This window comes from Miscanthus floridulus, chromosome 17, assembly GCF_019320115.1.
Source record: "Miscanthus floridulus cultivar M001 chromosome 17, ASM1932011v1, whole genome shotgun sequence".
Taxonomy (NCBI): Eukaryota; Viridiplantae; Streptophyta; class Magnoliopsida; order Poales; family Poaceae; genus Miscanthus; species Miscanthus floridulus.
Genome location: NC_089596.1, coordinates 28,595,175 through 28,613,209, shown reverse-complemented (window position 1 = coordinate 28,613,209; position 18,035 = coordinate 28,595,175). Strand labels below are relative to the sequence as shown.

Below are 18,035 nucleotides of genomic sequence, written 5' to 3'. Positions count from 1 at the left end.
TTCTCGGTGCTTGGACATCACCAGCGATGCCAGGGACTCCACACTCCTTGGTGCTCGGTCATCGCCAGTGACACCGGGGATTCCTTGCTCCTCGGTGCTCGGTCATCGCCAGCGACGCCGGGGACTCCTCGGTGCTCCCTTGGTGGTCAGATCTTGCTATATCTCGTCAATGTGCTATCAAGCCGCTCCATGTTATTTGGATCAGGGTGCTGATTTTGGGTAGCATGTCTAGGGTCTTGATACGTGCATGTCAGACAACGTCGACAAGCTTTCAGACTTCTTTGACCCTGCTACAAGATTCATTCTTCATCTTCCAGCAGGCTCAGGGACTAAGTGGGCACACTTCACCTTGTGGTGAATGTGCTTGTTCTCATCTCGAGGCTATGCCTGGGGACTGGTTGCTTGCTCGGCTGGTCTTCTACTTTCTGACCCTAGCACCACGCGACTATGTCACCTACTGTCAGGCTTAGGGACTAGCTATGGGGTATGCCCCCTGGTATCCTCAAGACAAGACATGGGCCACACCATCAGAGGTGGCCCAACCCACAAGATCAAGGCGTGCATAGCGCTGCTCAGCGTGCACCGCAAGACATTGTATAGTACCAAATAAGATACTTTACTTATAACCCTATCCCTCTAGACTATATAAGGAGAGGCAGGGGTCCCCTAGTGGTGATCCATCAAGATCTATCTGCTACAGATCAATATAATACACCAAAGACACAGGACGTAGGGTATTACGTCGATCAGATGGCCCGAACCTATCTAAATCATTGTCTCTGTGCCTTGTGTCACCATCTAGTTCCTGATTACGCGCACCCCCACTGACAAATCTACCATCATAGGATACCCCTCGATGGACTACCGATGATATTCTGTCAACACTCACCAACTTTAGTGTTGGTTTTCTCCTCATAGCCATTGTTGAAGGCAGACCCCTTAGCCTTAACAACTACACTATCAGCCTGGTTCACCCCAAGGGCCTCACCAGAACCTAGTGTAAACCTACTAGTGGCCATTGCATGACTAAAGATGGCCTCCATCTCTAGGTAGAACCTGATAGGATAGTTAAGGAACTCAGCATCCTTAGGGTGGTCCTATAGAAGGGGATACCGTTTAGGTAACTCATAGAAAGACAAAGAAAAGGCAAAGATGAGGAAAGCATCTTAGTTAATCTACCTTGTAGTGGCCAAGGTAGTGCTCCCCCTCTAGCATGATTGCATTTACATCACTGTCCCATAAGGCTCCAGTAAGATCTTTCAGCTTATAGATCCAAGCCCACTTTTGTCTCCACTTCCTCAAGTGGTTGTACACCTGAGTTGGGCTAATAGCCTCCCCACTATAGTCCTTAAGGTGCTTGGCCACTAAGTTCATATCATTGTCCTTGAAAACCTTGTTAGGCCTACTACCATCACTCACTAGCTGGGCCATCCTCCTAGGCACAAACCCAAAGGTGTTGTTGTTCCACCTCATGGGCCCTAGAGCTACTGGTGGTGCAACAGCACTAGCAACTGCTGCAGCCCTAGCAACCTCATTCAAGAGGCCAATAGCAGCCACAAACCCTCCCTCACCACCAACTAGATCAACAGGAGCTGAAGCCATCCTATTTTGTTAAGCAATGAAAGAATAACATAATTACATAACCATGAATGTACAAATGAACAGATGACCATGGGACACACCCATAAAGTGGCAGCAGCATTTCAGTAGCATGCAACTATCATATTATGGATGTGTCTCATGGTCATCTAGCATGAAATAGTGCATAGCCATGAATTCAGTAAGCATAAAACATGAAAGGAAGAACAACATTAAGCATTGGTGAGCAGTTGATCTCAGCCTTGTCCAATAGTTATTACATAAGCAGTACACAACCAAATGTTCCATACCAGGGTCAACAAACTAAATTATACAAGAAAGAACATGCATGAATTAGGTCCTCAAGGTACCCCTACCCTCCCACATTGCAGTATAGATGGCATCCCTCCTAGTGGACATGCCCTAGGAATCTTGAGGCAGCAGCTCATGTACAGGTTGAGTATCATGCTGGTTGGGTGGCAACCAGTCCTCTGTGGGCACTACTTTATCAATGCCAAAGCCTACAATCCAGTTGTGAAGAATGCAATGGGCTAACACAAGCTTGACCTGTGTCTTGTAAGAGTGGAATGACTTGTTGTCTAAAATATGAAACCTATTCTTCAATGCCCCAAAGGCCCTCTCAACTGTTACCCTAAGTGAAGAGTGTCTTAGGTTGAATAATTTCTTTGTATTGGTTGGGAGGTTTCTGCTACCATACTCAGACAGATGGTACCTAACCCCCCTATAGAGAGGGAGGAATCCACTGCGGCATGCATATCCTGCATCTACAAGATAGAATTTATCTACAAGTGCAACAAAGAGTGTCTAATGTGAATGTTTGTGCCATGGTTAGGACATAAGTGTAGTGGACAGGTAGGTGAGTTACCTTGAGGCACAATGAACCCATCATTTATCTCAATGGCATTAGCAAGGATGAGGGCATCATGTGCTGAGCCCTCCCAGCCAGCTAGTACATATGTGAACTTGAGGTTAAAGTCCACAGCAGCCATCACATTTTGTGTGGGGTTATGTTTCCTACCTCTAAAAGCCTACTGCATGTGTCTAGGCACCCTTGTCAACACATGGGTGCCATCAATGGCACCAACACAGTACTAGCAAAATTGTGTAAGTGGGATAAGAATAGTGGTTGAGATCTAAATTGAGTTATGGCTTAACAGTTTGATTGACAGTTACCTGCATGTAAGGGTTCCATCTATGGCTCCCAAGGATCTTTGGATGTATGCCAGGTGTAGGAGTCTTAATCATTTCACTTCTAAACTCACCAACAGCATACAAAACCTAGTGAAAGTGCCAATGAACAGTCTCAATTGATCTCCTAAAGGACCGGTGAAGTACTCTAAACCTTTGGTTGTGTTGAACTACATGGAGGAACATTGCAACCTGCTCCTCAACTATGCACCTAGTAGTTTCAGGTACAAGGCCCCTAGTTCTAAATATGTTACACAAAGAAAAGAAAGGAGCTCTTCTCATCCTTAACATAGAAATGCACTCAACATCTGTGGTGTTGTAGATGGCCTGCAAGGTTTGCTGCCTATGTTGTTCAGCATTAGTCTTTAGGTCATACAACAGTGGGTCAGGTTCAGGCCTTGACCTTTTAATCCTAGAGAGAACAACAGACACCATGACAACTACCATGCCAACTGCTTGTCTGGCCATCATCTCACGGTTTTCAGATGGATCCATCTACATGCATGTACATTCAAAGATATACTCAGTTTACACAACCCTGGCAGGCCTCAACATGGTTGTGTAAGCATACAAAAAAGATTATGGCACGGCTGCATGTATGAACATGCCTCCTAGTGCAGTGGACATCAACATTGTAAGTGCATCTAGCCCTTTAGTGGGTTTTGGTGAATTGAGTGACAACACCATTAACGGTCTAAAAAGTATGCTAAGTGTTGAACAGGAAATTGAGTTTATTGCATACACTTGTGGACTGTGGAATGAGAAGTGTATATGGGTTCAACAAGAAGGCAAACTTGATGATATTCCATATAATGTTCAAATCAAGGCCAAATTGTGTATTGTTGTGTTGGAAGATCACAGAAATAATATAGTTCAAGAGAAAGACAACAATGCAAATGGAGTTGATGAAATGGCTTCTATGTTGAGGAATATCATAGTATCATGAGAAAGCAAGCATATTTGGCAAATGTTAAAAGAGACATGAGTTGATGATTTTGGATTGGTCTCAATAATGGCTTGCTTTGCATGAACAAGAAGAGTTTGATAATGGATTAGCTTTGATCAAGGATTAAAGAATGAGTCAAGAATGCATAAGTGAAGAAATACAAAGCAAATGTTTAAATGACAAAGGACACAACTCATATTGGATATAAGTCAGTCTCTATGTTGGTTTGCTTGTATGGATAAAGATTTGGAAAATCACTTTGCATTGCTTTGATCAAGCTAGAAGTATGAAGATAGATATTGAAATGAGTATTAGGAGTGTCAAGCCAAATTGAAGAGGATATAAGGAATCATGAATTGGCTTGACCATATTGATGTTGATTTATATATGTCTTTATGTGAATCAAACTAAAGCTTGATTGATCTCAACATTCATATCTAGAAGATATTCAAGAAAGGATCATACTATTAAAGAAATAGTTTTTCAATGGATACTTAATATGATGTGACTTGAGTATGGATTGATAAGGTGAAGATAGCAAGAAAAGGGCTTTGAGGGACTAAGCAAAGGTGAAGGGCAAGCAATGGCTTGAGGATCGAGGTACCATGGCTAAGGTGAAGAAGAGAGTACTTGCATTGAGTTGAGGAACTAATCAAGCTATGAGGAGTCATATTGTGTTGAGGATCAAATCATTAGTGAAAGTGACTTGAAGCCGTTGAGGTGAACTCATATGTATGGAAATGATTCAAGTCACATGCTCAAGGTGTGTTTGCTCAAATAGATGAGATAAAGATGATTGCAACCCCTTATGAAGTGATATTGAGAAGAAATGGCATATGAAGAAATTGAAGACTCAAGCGGTTAAAATGGTTCAAGTCACATGCTTAAGGCATAATGGTAATGAGAACAATACATTCGATGGTGAAGCCCCCTATTATAAAAAGGATGCTGTGACCAACTCAAAGGTGTTTAAATTCTTTTATATTTTGAATTTGAGTATAAGAAAAGCCATACTATAAATAGGAACACAATGCTTAAGCTAACATGTGCTACCAAGTGCTCAAACTTACACATGCATTCTCAGATTCATAGCCAAGACAGCAAACACTTCACTCTTACCCTTGCTATCTTGCCTGGTCCAGCACTACCGCACCTGAAGAGAGGCACTATCGCAGTGCGGCACTATCGCACTTGAGCCACAGCACTGTCACCACTTAAGTGACCGTTGGGGCTAGGGGGGAATTTATACCTTTCTCCTTCCTCCCTAATGTCTCTCTGGAGCACTCCACTCATTCAGCTCGTCCAAGAACAGAAGAGAGCAGCTCTCTCTCCCTCACTCACTATTCAAGCTTCTCCTTTTGATTCCCTTCCAAATCTAAGAGAGTTTAAGCCTCCAAACTGCATTAGAGAGCAGCCCCAACTGTTCTTCATCTCTTAGAGCACTTGGTTCATGTTTTGGTCGGTGGTTGTGTTTATTACTCTTGGAGCTTTGCTCCTAGCCGGCTAGAGCATCACCCGTGGAGCTTGCCAACTTGAGTGGCAGCCCCGGGAGGTTTGTAATCACCCCTCATCTCAAGAGTTCATTCTCTTGACTTGAGAATGAGGAAAGGGTTGAAAGAGACCCAAAGCCTTTGTGGCAACCTCAATAACATGGACATAGGCAAGCCTTCATGGCGAGCTAAACCATGGGATAAATCGGTGTCTCACTTGTGTTCTTGTGATTTGCATTGCTATACTTGTATTTGTGGTGATTCTAGGGTTTGGTCCCAATCTACTTGCTTGTGCACTTTCGCCGACATCCAGGTGGTGGAATAGGCTCCACACTACCCTAAGAACATCAGTAATTTGCTCGATCTACTTTTCCTTGGGTAGTTTTTGAATTGTAGTTCGAAGCAGTGAGCGAAGCTAAAGCAAGGGAAGCAGCATCAAGGTTCGTCGGAAGAAGAGGAGGAAGAAGAAGAAGAGAAGGAGGAGGATGATGATGGCTCCATGTTGCCCATCCTATGGGATGATCTAGCCGCCAGGGACGAGGACCCACCTTCACTGCAGGCGAGGCCCTTCCTGCGGCTTACCATGGGGCAGGAGGGTGAGGATGCACCCCTAGAGCTAGTAGAATCAAGATGCCCCGCCCCGCCTGAACCTTTGACGGTGGCCTTGGAACCAGCGGAATCAGACTGCCTTGCCTTGTCTGGGCCTTTGACGGTGGCCCCAAAGCTAGAAGAAACAGGTTGCCCTGCTCCGTCTGAGACCTCAGTGGTGCCTCCAGAGTCAGCGGGAGGTGGCCATTTAATTCGTTCGAGCCCTCCGAGCCGAGGGAGGGCTCGAAGCGGCAAAGTACCAATGAGGAGCAGCTAGGGTCGAGCAAGCCGACTGTAACACCTCGGGTGTTTAAATATTAAAATCTGACATGTCATCATATGCATTGCAAAGCATTTGGCATTTGGTGAAAACTTTGAGATGCATACACTAATACAAGTTTATATTTATGTGGTATGTGTTGCATTGTATTGTTTGACTTAAGTTCAAAGTTTGTTTGGATTTTGAATTTTTCGAGAAAACCCTGATTTTCAGCATTTAAATCCTACCCTGAAAATCCATTTCAAAATCTAAGCATATTTTGGGGTTGAGCCCAAAAGAAAAAGTGTAGAGCTTGGCTAGTTATACAAAGTTTGTTTTTGGAGTTTTTCAAGTTGTTTAGAAAAATTTTGAGTAATTCAAAAAGGCGTAATTCGTTAAAAATTCCCTATTCAAATTCAAAAGTTCGTTTCAAAATCTAGACCGAATTAGGAGTTGGTTATAGAAGCAAAGTTGTAGAACTTTTGATTTTGAACAACTTTTGTTTTTGGAGATTTTTGAGTTGTTATAAAAATTTGAGAGTAATTTGTGAATTTTGGCGAATGGCAAACTTGTAAATACTGTGAACAGTGTTAACCGCCGTAGCTACATGGCCGGCGACCTTCTTCGGCGTTCCAGGCGCGTCGTGGCCGTCCTTGGTGTCACGTTGGTGCGGTAAAGGCTTCGTCGTGGCTTCCTTGAGCTTCCTGGCCACCCTTTTTAGCCTGAACCGTCGTCGTCGTTGCTCTTCTCCCTTGCTCTGTTTCCGCCATCGCCGGTGACCTTGCTGCACTCACGGAATTCGTCCTCACCGTCGTGCCTCATGCCAATTGTGTCTGCCATTCTCTCTGCCCCGCACTCTCGCTCATTCCTGGCCTATTTGCTTCGCCTCTAGCAGTCTAGTGTCACCGCACGCCGTTTTCTTCCTCAGAGCCGACCGAAGCACCGCCACCACCGACCTCTCCGTGGCCAGAGCCCGTCAGTGAGCCATTGCCCTTGATTGGTGTACCTTTGGCTTCGTCTCGATGCCGTAGTGCTAATTTCATTGTTGCTTGGCCGTTTTGTCCACTTCAGTCACCGGCACACCATCACCGATGACCCTTGCGCCGTCGTGATCACCGTGGACATCGACCCGCGTCACCGTTGCTTCTCCGACCTTGTTATCTGCTCAGTTGTGTTCAGGGTAAGCTGCTGGTGCTTCCTCGACCTTTAGTTTAACCGCTACCGGTCTGTAGTCACTGGCGTAGTACCGCCGAGGCGCCGTGTCCGCCATGGTCGACGTTGAGCTAGAATTGAGTCATAATCGGTACATCTAAGTACGTCTATAGGTGCGCCTAGTAGTGTAGAACATGTTGGTGCTATCGCCATCGTCGGTGATCTCACCATCGGCAAGGAATCGCTGGTCAGAGCCGTCACTGCCATGGTCAACGTCGAAGGTTAGGGATGACAGGTGGGGTCGGGTTGTCCGTGACTCAACGTTCAAATGGATTTTTCTATTTTTAGATTTGAATGAATAGTGTCTGTTTTTGTTATTTTTGTGTAGGTTTATTTAGAGCTCCAAAAATTATGAAAATTTTTGTGTGACTTCTCTGTGATGTATAGTATTTGAGAAAAATATGAAATAATATTTTTCAGTACTTTTTGAATGTGATAAAAATTGCTCAATTTATTAATAAATGGATTTCCATGATTTTTCTAGGCTTAATTAATTGTCCAAAAATTATGAAATTTGTTTTGCCACTTAGTTATCATGTAATGAACATGTACTAAAAGTTTGAGTTCAATTAGAATAAGTTGATTTATTTCATAATTTTGAATTAAATAATTAATTCATAAAAGCAAATAGTAACCTTTAATGATTTAGGTTTTGTTTGAAATTTTGGATTGAGTGATGACCTTGGGTCATTAGTTGATAATGATCCTTGGCAGTTGATGTATGTGTTACGAAAACAATTTAGTCTGTTTGACTTGCAACTGTACCGCGAAGGAAAGTTATATTCAAATTATTAATTTTGCATCCATCATCGAGTATCATGTTTCGTATTCCGCATCATGTTAAACATGGCATTGTTATTACGTGTAGTGAACGAAGGTGAACACATGGTAGTTAATCAAGTTGTTGAGGAGGTTAATCCATCTGTTGAGGTCGGATCGAATACTTGTGAAACATCGCAGGAACCGGACTTTTCCGTCAACGAAGGCAAGCCCCAGATGCATACAACCCTACCTTGTGTTTTATAAATTAATTTCGCTTTTGCTCTCCGTTACTGCATTAAGTGATTAAGAGTTAAGTAAGAGCCTAATTGGTGCATTACCACCCTTATTATTCCATATTTACCATATTACCAGTTTTAAACTCGTATATGCCTAGTTTTGCTTAGCTATGCGTAGAACGATGAAAGTCGGGTGACTACCTGCCACCTGCAAGTTTTAAATGGAACATTGGTTAATTATGTTAGCATGTGATATGGGAATGTGGAGTAATAAATCTAGACCAAGCGGACTCGGTGTGTGTGAGCCATAAGACATGGAGGTCTTGTGAGCGGGTCCTTTCCGCTTGTGTCGATTAAGGCACGTCCGTTGTTGAATTGCATGAGGTGAGAATTTGTAGTACTAACCACATACTCCGGTAAGCCTGAACTTGGCAATTCTATTATGAGAATGGCTACTCGCGCACTGGGAGTGGAGAGATGGCGGGAATAGCGTGTACCCACGTGGCCATGGGCTAGAATGGTGGAGTACTGTATTCTCGGGTGGCACGGACCTATTCTTGTTTTAGAGGATCCAAGAATAGGTTGGTATATGTAGGTCGGGAACCTGCATATGTCGTGTGGTCTGGAATTCCCAGCTGGGTTTATAATCGGTTCGAATCGTCGTTGCTCCTCGGTTATGGAGACTCAACTCACTGTTCATCATCGTAGTATTAATAACTGGAACTTGAGAAAGGTTTGCAAAAAAGATTGATATGAAGTTCATGTTCTCATTACAGATCATGGCAGATTCATATATGGTACTTAAAAGTTTTACCTTGGTATTAAAGAATTTTGTTAAAGAGCTTTTACGCAAAAGAACTTTGATTATCGTTAAAGCTATACCTTGAATCCCTGAGCCTGCATTCCTAAGTTTATCAGTTAATATTTCGGTTAAGTCTTGTTGAGTACTTTTGTACTCAGGGTTCATTGACCCTTGTTGCAGGTGAGCCTCATGAGCAGATCTGTTTTGGATCGTGCTGCATGACTATCATTCGTTCTGACGATGAGAAGTAAATGTGTGATCCTTGGGCAGGATGTTTATTTTGTGTGCTATGTATATGTTAATTATGCCACTCCACTACTACTATGGTTTGTAATAATTATCGAACTTAGTTTGTAAGGTTTGAAACAACTAGTTTGTAAACTATGTTATCGTAAGACTTCCGCTGTTTTTACTCTAGTGCTGATATTTGAATAAATGTTGTAATACTACAATGACTCTGTAACGTGATCCTACTCGGAAATTGTGGATGATTCGGGGTTCCCCGAGGACACCCGACAGTCTTTTTAAGTTATTGGAAACATATGCATAAATGTCAAAGGTCGTCGGACAGTGATAGGTGCATGTGGGCCCTATAACTTAGGAGGTTCTGCCACACCGGCCCCAAAACATCCTCGCATGATGGCGTCAGGGTGAGTCAAGAGTTTTTTTTCCTTTTTTCCTAATGATTTTTTACATCGAACTGACCGCCATGTCCCTTGTAGCATCGAAGGACGTGGGACTCTCCTGCGGCTCACTCTGAAAAAGATCCTCCTTTGGCAAACATGCCAGGAGCTAGCTGGCGCCGCTCTGGTGGTGAACGTGAGTGGTGTTGGGGCAGCCACGACATTGACCGAGGAGGCACAGCCGATGGCTGCGTCCATGGGAGAGCAGGCAGAGGAGGGCATGTCCATGTGCTCGTGGCGGGTGCAGTGTGGCTGATTGTGTCCTTGACATTGTAGGCAGAGGTGGCACGACCGGAGCCATTGTCCATGTAGGTGGCCATAGCCGAGAGAAGTCCCAGTTCCTCGCTGAGGCGACGTGGTGGAGTGCAGGGCTAGCCGCACAGTTCGCTGCCGCCTATCAGGAGGTGGCTAAGCTTGCCCCTACCACCCATGAGGTGGCCAACCTCTGAGTCAGGGAGAAGGACGCTCGCGTCGATGCCCGCGAGGCCAAGGAGAAGCTCGTGGCCCTGATCGAGAGGGTGTGCGTGGACACCAGGGAGGCCGAGCGGCTATGAAAGGAGTGAGATGATTTGGTTCAGGCCACAGAGGAGCTCCACATGTGGATTGACCTGGCTCAACAGGAACACACCGACACTCAGCAGCGGATCGACGACCTTAAGGATGAGCTTCATGGGGAGAGGGACCTAAAGGTTGTAGCCGAGGGCATGGCCACCGGGCTCGCCGTGGAGGTCGGTCAGTGCTAAGATGAGGTCCGGTGCTTGGAGACTGAGGTGACCTAGCAGTGCGATGAGGTGCGTAGGCTTCGGGCGGATGTGAACGGTAAGTCTCCAGTTTTCCTTGTTGTCTTTCTTCCTAGAATCCATGGTAAGCGTTTTGACATGTTTGGTACGTGACTTGGGCAGGTCTCGATGATAAGCTCGGGGTGGAGGTGGTGAAGAGACACAGTTTGGGGAAGGAGCTCAGTGAGGTGAAGGACACCCTCTAGAAGAAGAGTGATGAACACGACAACCTACTCATCACCATCCAGCTGGTCTGTGACAAGCTCGAGCTGGCCCCAGAGCAAGAGACAAGCTCGCCCACGGTTCGCGCCACCCGGATCACGGACCGGGCATGTGATATGGCAAGAGGCGCGCTTCACTTTGGCATTCATTGATCATTCATGATCGCCCATTCTCATTACAAGAACATCAATCTAGCGACGATGAGCCAAGGCTTCGCACCCATCTATACCGACACTGAGCTAGACGACATCAAGAAGGAGGTGGCCCCTTGGCGCATGACCTTTCTACCAAGATAGAAGATGAAATCATCCCCCTGAGGGGTTAGTTTAGTTAGATAGGTCAGGCGGTGCATTTATAATAAGTAGACAAGTTCAAATCCTTCTGTTTTGTTTAAACAAGCTTGTTCTTTTGGTTTGGTTGAACAAATTTGTTCTTTCTCCCTTTTTATGTGTAAAAAGGGTTAATGCGTTCTGACCCTTCCTATTGTTAAGACTGTAGAGATTGAGGTGTGGGAGAGAAACTCTGATCATGCTAGTAAGCAAGAGTGTCGTAGCATCTAGGGCGTAGGTTTCTTGCAGTCCGACCAGTTTTACTCAGCGTTCGTTTTCCCCAAACCTTGCCTCTAGGTTTTTAACGTGAGAAAGGGTCGGTCACGGTGACTATTTTAGAAAGGATATATATATACCCTTATCAGCCCCCGAGTGAGGCCTGACCCCTTGCCATTACTGGGGTTAGGTTTCACTAAAGATCGAGGAGATGATAGCAAAACTGGTAAGAGAAAGTTTTGTTTCAGAAACATTATTCCTAGTTTTTGTACGTACCCCTCCCTAGGATCCGAGCCATCGTCCTATGACCGTGCATTCGGTCTCCTTACGAGTCTAACTTCCCTCAAGCCCCCACATGTTGTAGGGGTCTGGTCGAGGGGTCAGCTCGTCTTTGTGATCGTCATTCCTCAAGTGTTTTTTCGATAAAAAATGAAGGGGTTGAAACGTGCCACGTTTTTCCTCGATGGATAAAACATGGTGCACGGTGAGCTGTTAACGGGCTAGTCTGAATGGGGCCCTAGCTTCTCATTCATAGGGGTCTAGCATGGATCAGCTGGTGACCGACTCTAGATTCTCAGTGGCCAATCCATATAGTTCTTGGGTCCGTTCGACCGGTCCCAGGGGCTTGTTGCCTTTCTTTGAGGAAAAACCATGAACTGGGAACTAACCAAGACTCAAACGTGGGCCGAGATGCCTGCAGCACTCATGCGCCTAGTTACTAGCTGCTAGTGGGCCCATCCCTTTCCACCCCTCACTCTAAGGGTGCCCTGGAGTAGCTATGAACCCATCGGAGAGTTAGCCTTCATAGTCCTAGGCCTAAATGAGCCATAGGAGCATTTTTAGCTCTGTATCGCACCTTACTTGTGACGGTTCTCATGCCTATCTACACCGACACCGAGCTAGACAACATCAAGAAGGAGGTGGCTCCTCTAGCATAGGACTTACCTGTGGAGATAGAGGATGAGATCATCCCCCAAGAAATTAGTTAGGTAGATAAGCTAGGAGGCGAACTTGTAATAAGTGGACAAGCTCTTAAATTTTATTAGGGCCAAACAGATTTTTAGCTCTTCTCCCCTTTTTGTATAAAAAGGTTAATGCGTTCTAACCCTTTCTATCATTAAGGCTGTAAAGCTCAGGGCTGAAAAAACTCTGATCACACTAGTGAGCAAAAATGCCATAGCCACTAGGGTGTAGGTTTCTTGTAGTCTGACCAGTTTTACTCAGCGTTCATTTCCACAACCCTTGCTTCTAGATCTTAACGTGAGAAAGGGTCAGGCATAGCAAATGTTTGCCAAATAGATATACACTTTAATGTATTCCAACTCTTTCCGTAGTTAAGGCTAAAAACCTCAAGGTGCGAGCAAAAAACTCTAATCACGCTGGTGAGCAAAAACGTCGTAGCCGCTGGGGCGTAGGTTTCTTGCGGTTCGATTAGTTTTACTCGGTGTTTGTTTCCGCAACCCTTGCTTCTAGATCTTAACATGAGAAAGGGTCAGGCACAGAGAATGTCTACCATATAGATATGCTCTTATTAGCCCCTGAGTGAGGCCCGACCCCTTGTCGTTGCTAGGGTCAGGTGTCACTAAAGATCGAGGAGTCAATAGCGAAACCGAAAAGAGAAAGCATGCGTAAATTAAGGGTAAAAGCGATGTAGCTATTCGATGTTCCAGGCGTTGACGATGACTTTGCCATTGATGGTCCTGAGCCCCTTGCCATTGCTGGGGTTGGGTGTCACTAAAGATCGAGGAGTCGATAGCGAATCCGATAAGGGAAAGTGTGCGTAGATTTAAGGGTAAAAGCGACGTAGTTGTTCGATGTTCTAGGCATTGATGAAGACTTCACCCTTGATGGTCTTGAGCTTATAGGTGCCTATTCAGATCACCTCTATGATGATGTATGGTCCCTCCCATGGTGGAGAGAGCTTGTGGTGGTTCTTGTTGCCCTGGACAAGGTGGAGCACTAGGTCCTCGATGTTGAAGGCCCAACCCCGCACTCGATGGCTATAGTACTGGCTCAACGCTTGCTGGTACTTGGCCGAGGAGAGGAGGGCTACATCACGTGCTTCATCTAGCTAGTCCATGGCATCCTCAAGGGACGCCTTGGCTCCCTGTTCGTTGTATGCCCTGACCCTCGGCGCTCCATAATTGAGGTCAATCGGGAGGACAGCCTTGGAACCATAGACCATGAAGAATGGCATGTAGCCAGTGGCCTGGCTAGGGGTCATCCTCAGGCTACAGAGCACCGCGAGAAGCTTCATGACCCATTGTCTACCAAACTTGTTCAACTGATTGAAGATCCTAGGCTTGAGGCCTTGTAGGATCATGCCATTCGCACGGGGTACGCCACAGCGGCCCAATTGACGTGAATGTGGTATTCATCATAGAATCAGTGGAACTTTTTCTAGTGAACTGTGTGCCGTTGTCCATGATAATGGTGTTCGGGACTCCAAAGCGATGGACGATGTCAAGGAAGAACATCACGGCTTGCTTAGACTTGATTGTGGAGATCGATCGAGCCTCTATCCACTTTGTAAACTTGTCTACGACGACAAGCAAGTGTGTATAGCCTCTAGGCATCCTCTTGAGAGGTCTGACTAGATCGAGCCCCTAGACCATGAACGGCCACATGATGGGGATTGTTTGGAGTGCTTGGGCCGGTAGGTGGGTCTACCGAGCATAGTATTGACACCCTTCACAGGTGCGCATAATCTGTTCAGCGTCGGCTACTGTGGTCGGCCAGTAGAAGCCTTGTCAGAACATGTTTCCAACTAGGGTCCTAGGTGCGGCATGGTGCCCGTAGACTCCATCGTGGATATCACTCAACAACTGCTTCCCTTGTTCGATGGGGATGCAGTGCTGTAGGATCCTAGTGTGGCTTCACCTATAGAGCTCGCCCTCTATAATGACAAAGGACTTGGCGCAACATGTGTGCCACCGAGCCTCCATTTTGTCCATCGACAGCACCTCATAGAGGATGTAGTCGAGGTAAGGCGTCCTCCAGTCGTCTAGAGGGTCGAGCTCTATCGCTGGATCCTCATCAAGCTCCATGACTTCGGGGTTAGATGGAGCCACCGGTTGGTTAGCCCCCCAAACCTAGGGTAGGCGGCCTATCACTAGTCTATTCTAGCTCCTCATAGTGGACCGAGGGCTTGTACTGATCGCTAGCAAAGACGCCCATCGACACCAGCTTTTGGCCGGATGTTGTTTTTGCTAGTGTGTCGACCGCCTCGTGGAGACGCCTCAGGTTGTGATTGAGCTCAAGACCATCGAACTTGTCCTCCAGCTGGCAGACTTCTCGGCAATACACAGCCATCTTGGCGTTGTGGCAGCTTGATTCCTTCATGACCTGGTCGATGACCAGCTGGGAGTCGCCCCGAACGTCAAGGCATCGGATACCCAACTCGATGGTGATACATAGGCCATTGATGAGTGCCTAATACTCGGCCACATTGTTGGAGGAGGGGAAATGGATGCAAACCATATACCTCATGCGTACCCTGAGGGGCAAAACAAAGACTAGCCCCACGCCAGCACCTTTCTTCATTAGCGATCCATCAAAGTACATTGTCTAGTACTCTTGGTAGATGACTACTGGCGGCATTTGGATCTCAGTCCACTCTACAACAAAATTAGCCATCACTTAGGACTTGATGGCCGTCCGAGGTGCATATGAAATGCCTTGACTCATCAGCTCGAGTGCCCACTTCATGATTCTTCCTGTGTGTGGGGTGTACGACCCTAGATACCCATGGTAGACCATATGGGCTATGCCCCTAGGGGTGGCCCAGCCCACAAGAAGAAGCCTTGTGGGGCATGACTCTGCTCGGCGCCTTCCGCAAGACATCAAGAAGATATCCTGAAGATACTATGAGATCTATTAGGATATGTATGATCCCAAGATTCCTGTAATCAGTTATTACTTTTTGGTTATCTCTCAGATCTAACCGACTTGTAACCCTGCCTCCCAGACTATATAAGGCGGGTAGGGACCCCCTCTAAAATCACGGCATATCATACAATAGCTAATATAAACCAACAGACCAAAGGAGTAGGGTATTACATCATACTGATGGCCTAAACCTGTCTAACTCTTGTGTCTCTGTTGCCTTTTTGTTCTTGATCTCGCGCTCCTCTGCCGATCAATCTACCTTCGTGGGATACCTCTCGGAGGACTGCCGACGATATTCTATCGATAGTTGGCGCACCAGGTAGGGGTGTGCGTGTTGTTTCCTTGTCGAACAAGATGGCTTTTTCCGTAGACTCTTCGTCCCTTCCACAGCCTGGCCAGATCTTCATGGTCGGATCCATCTTGAGGGTCATCAACACTGACGGAGTCAGAGAGCTCCTCGAGCCGAGGCAGATCGGTTCTGCGCCGGCCACCCCCGCACCTACAACTATAGATCCGATCTCGGAGCCAATTTTGAGGTCTCCTTCGGCGACAACTCGCCATCCGCTTCCTCACTACCAAAAGAGGCAGATCAACAACGACGATCTGATCAAATCCATCGATTGGGTCGGACTGAAGCTCACCGATTGTCTCTCCGTCGCCGAATCAGCACTGGACACTCTGGTTCAGCGCTGACCACCCTCCGATCTAGATCTATCGGAGGCTACTCAGAAAACTACAGGGGTTATGGCCCTACCCTTTGGATTCACCAACACCGCCGCCGCTTACCAACATGCCCTAAGGGGCAAACTCGCCGACCAGGTTGCCATCCAGCTTCCGCCCACCATCAACACGCTACACTTAGGCCAAAGCCCTAGGGCGCACCTTCAGACCATCCTAGAAGAAACTTTGGGCTCCGAGTCTCAGGGCTCTACGGAGACCCTCACCGAAACCTTCTCTGATCAATTTCTCCTTCCACCCTTCCGGGGTGGTGTAATCTTCAACGTCAGCATCGACAGCCCTCCTCGGAATGGTGAAACCGAGGAGGAGCGCGTTGCTCGGGAGAACTAGAATGTCAACCATGTGTAGCGGTGAGAAAATGAGGCATCCATCGCGAGGGCCAAGGCTACTCGGAATAATAGGCTCGATTCTCAAGGAAGACCGCTCCCGCTCCACCATGACCTCGATGAAGAATTTCTCCATGTCGACGGCCATGATGTGTTCAAGACTCCAAGCGCCAATTTGGCAGTAGCCGCCAATGAGCTCGCTCGTTTCCCTCAAACGCCCGAGCTCATCAAAATCGCCACCATGCTTAAAGCGGCTCACTGTCAGGTCAATGAGATTCGTGAGGATCAGAGACCTTCGTGCTCTACGAGCATGATTCACTGATCAGCTGCACTGAGATCCAATCACCGCCCCAGTCAAAGCCATTTTGCTGACTAGTCGCTACCTCTCTAGGGGGACCCGGGGGGCATCATGCCGAACACCATCGCTAGCATGACCAGAAGGTCGAACAAGATGCTAGAGTACATCTCAGTAACCTTTGGGATGCGCGATGGTGTATCGAGCAACATCGCTTTGGTCGCCATGAAGATGAAGTGCGTCGCCGCTAGGATTACGAAAAGGAGTATAGCAACCCGGACTCAGCCCTCAAGCCTATCCCCGACCACAATGCCACAGACGATGGTGTCGACAACCCTGAGGGGCCTCCAGCTTTCATAACGGCACTCCAAATGCTTTGGTGGCCCTATGGTTTTAAGATCACCGGGGTCGAGCCCTACGAAGGAAGAATGAACCCAACTCAGTGGTTGTAGGCTTACGCCACTGCTATCCGCGTCGCGGGAGGAGACACTAGCATCATGGCAAATTATCTCCCCATCATGCTCATGCGACCCACCATGAGCTAGTTTACCAGCCTTGCGCTGGACTCCATCGAGTCTTGGGAAGAGCTGAAGAAAGTCTTCACCGACAACTATATGGCCACGTGTACTCGACCCAGCATGAAGCATGATCTCAGCCGCATCAACTAGAAGCCATCCGAGCTCCTCCGCAGCTACATCCGGCATTTCTCCGAGATGAGGAACTCAATTCCCAACATCACGGAAGCTGAAGTCATCACCGCCTTTATCCGAGGACTCCACCATCACGAGCTTCGCTCCAAATTCAACTACAAGCTGCCCACCGATATCGGTGAAATGATAACTACCGTCAACCAGTACACCGATGCGGAAGAAGCCAAGGTGCACTTCAATAAGGATGTAGGCACTCAGTGCCCGCCTCACTGCTACGATGATCGCCCCGATGACCGACGTCACAGCGACCGCCGCCTCGACGACCGCATCTACCATTGCGATAGCGGCCATGATAGAACAGGATGACACAGGCCTAGCCAAAATCGCCACCGCCGGCCAGAACACATCGTCGCCGCCATTAGTCAACCTCGCGCCAAGCATAACTATGACAAATAGTACTAAAAGATCCTCGACGGCCCGTGCCCTCTTCACAAGAACGCCAAACACAAGATGAAGGACTGCATTGGTCTAGCTAGGGAGTTCCAGGACAAGAGGCTCGATGACGACGCCAATGATGGAGCCGGAGGTCGCCGACCACCTGGGGGCAACAACAATGCCTTTTAGGACCACGATAAGGTGGTCGCCACCATCTTCGAGGGCCTAGCCTCCACTAAGAGTAGAAGGGAACGGAAGCTCGCCGCCCGACGAGTGCTTGCCGTCACTTCAAAGGAAACCACCGCAGACCCCAGCTATCTCCCATGGTCCGAGGTCCCCATCACCTTCAGCAGGGCCAACCAGTGGGCAGACATACCCTACATAGGGCATTT

General features: G+C 47.1%; 1 protein-coding gene across 1 annotated transcript; it reads right to left on the bottom strand.

The window, feature by feature from the left end:
- Positions 1–878: 878 nt before the first annotated feature.
- Positions 879–17,544, bottom strand: LOC136515477 (uncharacterized). The gene is made up of 7 exons (XM_066509054.1): positions 17,293–17,544; positions 2,962–3,282; positions 2,773–2,877; positions 2,465–2,561; positions 2,312–2,381; positions 1,180–1,603; positions 879–1,097 (listed from the first exon to the last, which is right to left on the bottom strand). The coding sequence occupies exons 1-7, from the start codon at positions 17,542–17,544 to the stop codon at positions 879–881; spliced, it is 1,488 nt and encodes a 495-aa protein (XP_066365151.1).
- Between the last annotated feature and the right edge of the window lie 491 nt (positions 17,545–18,035).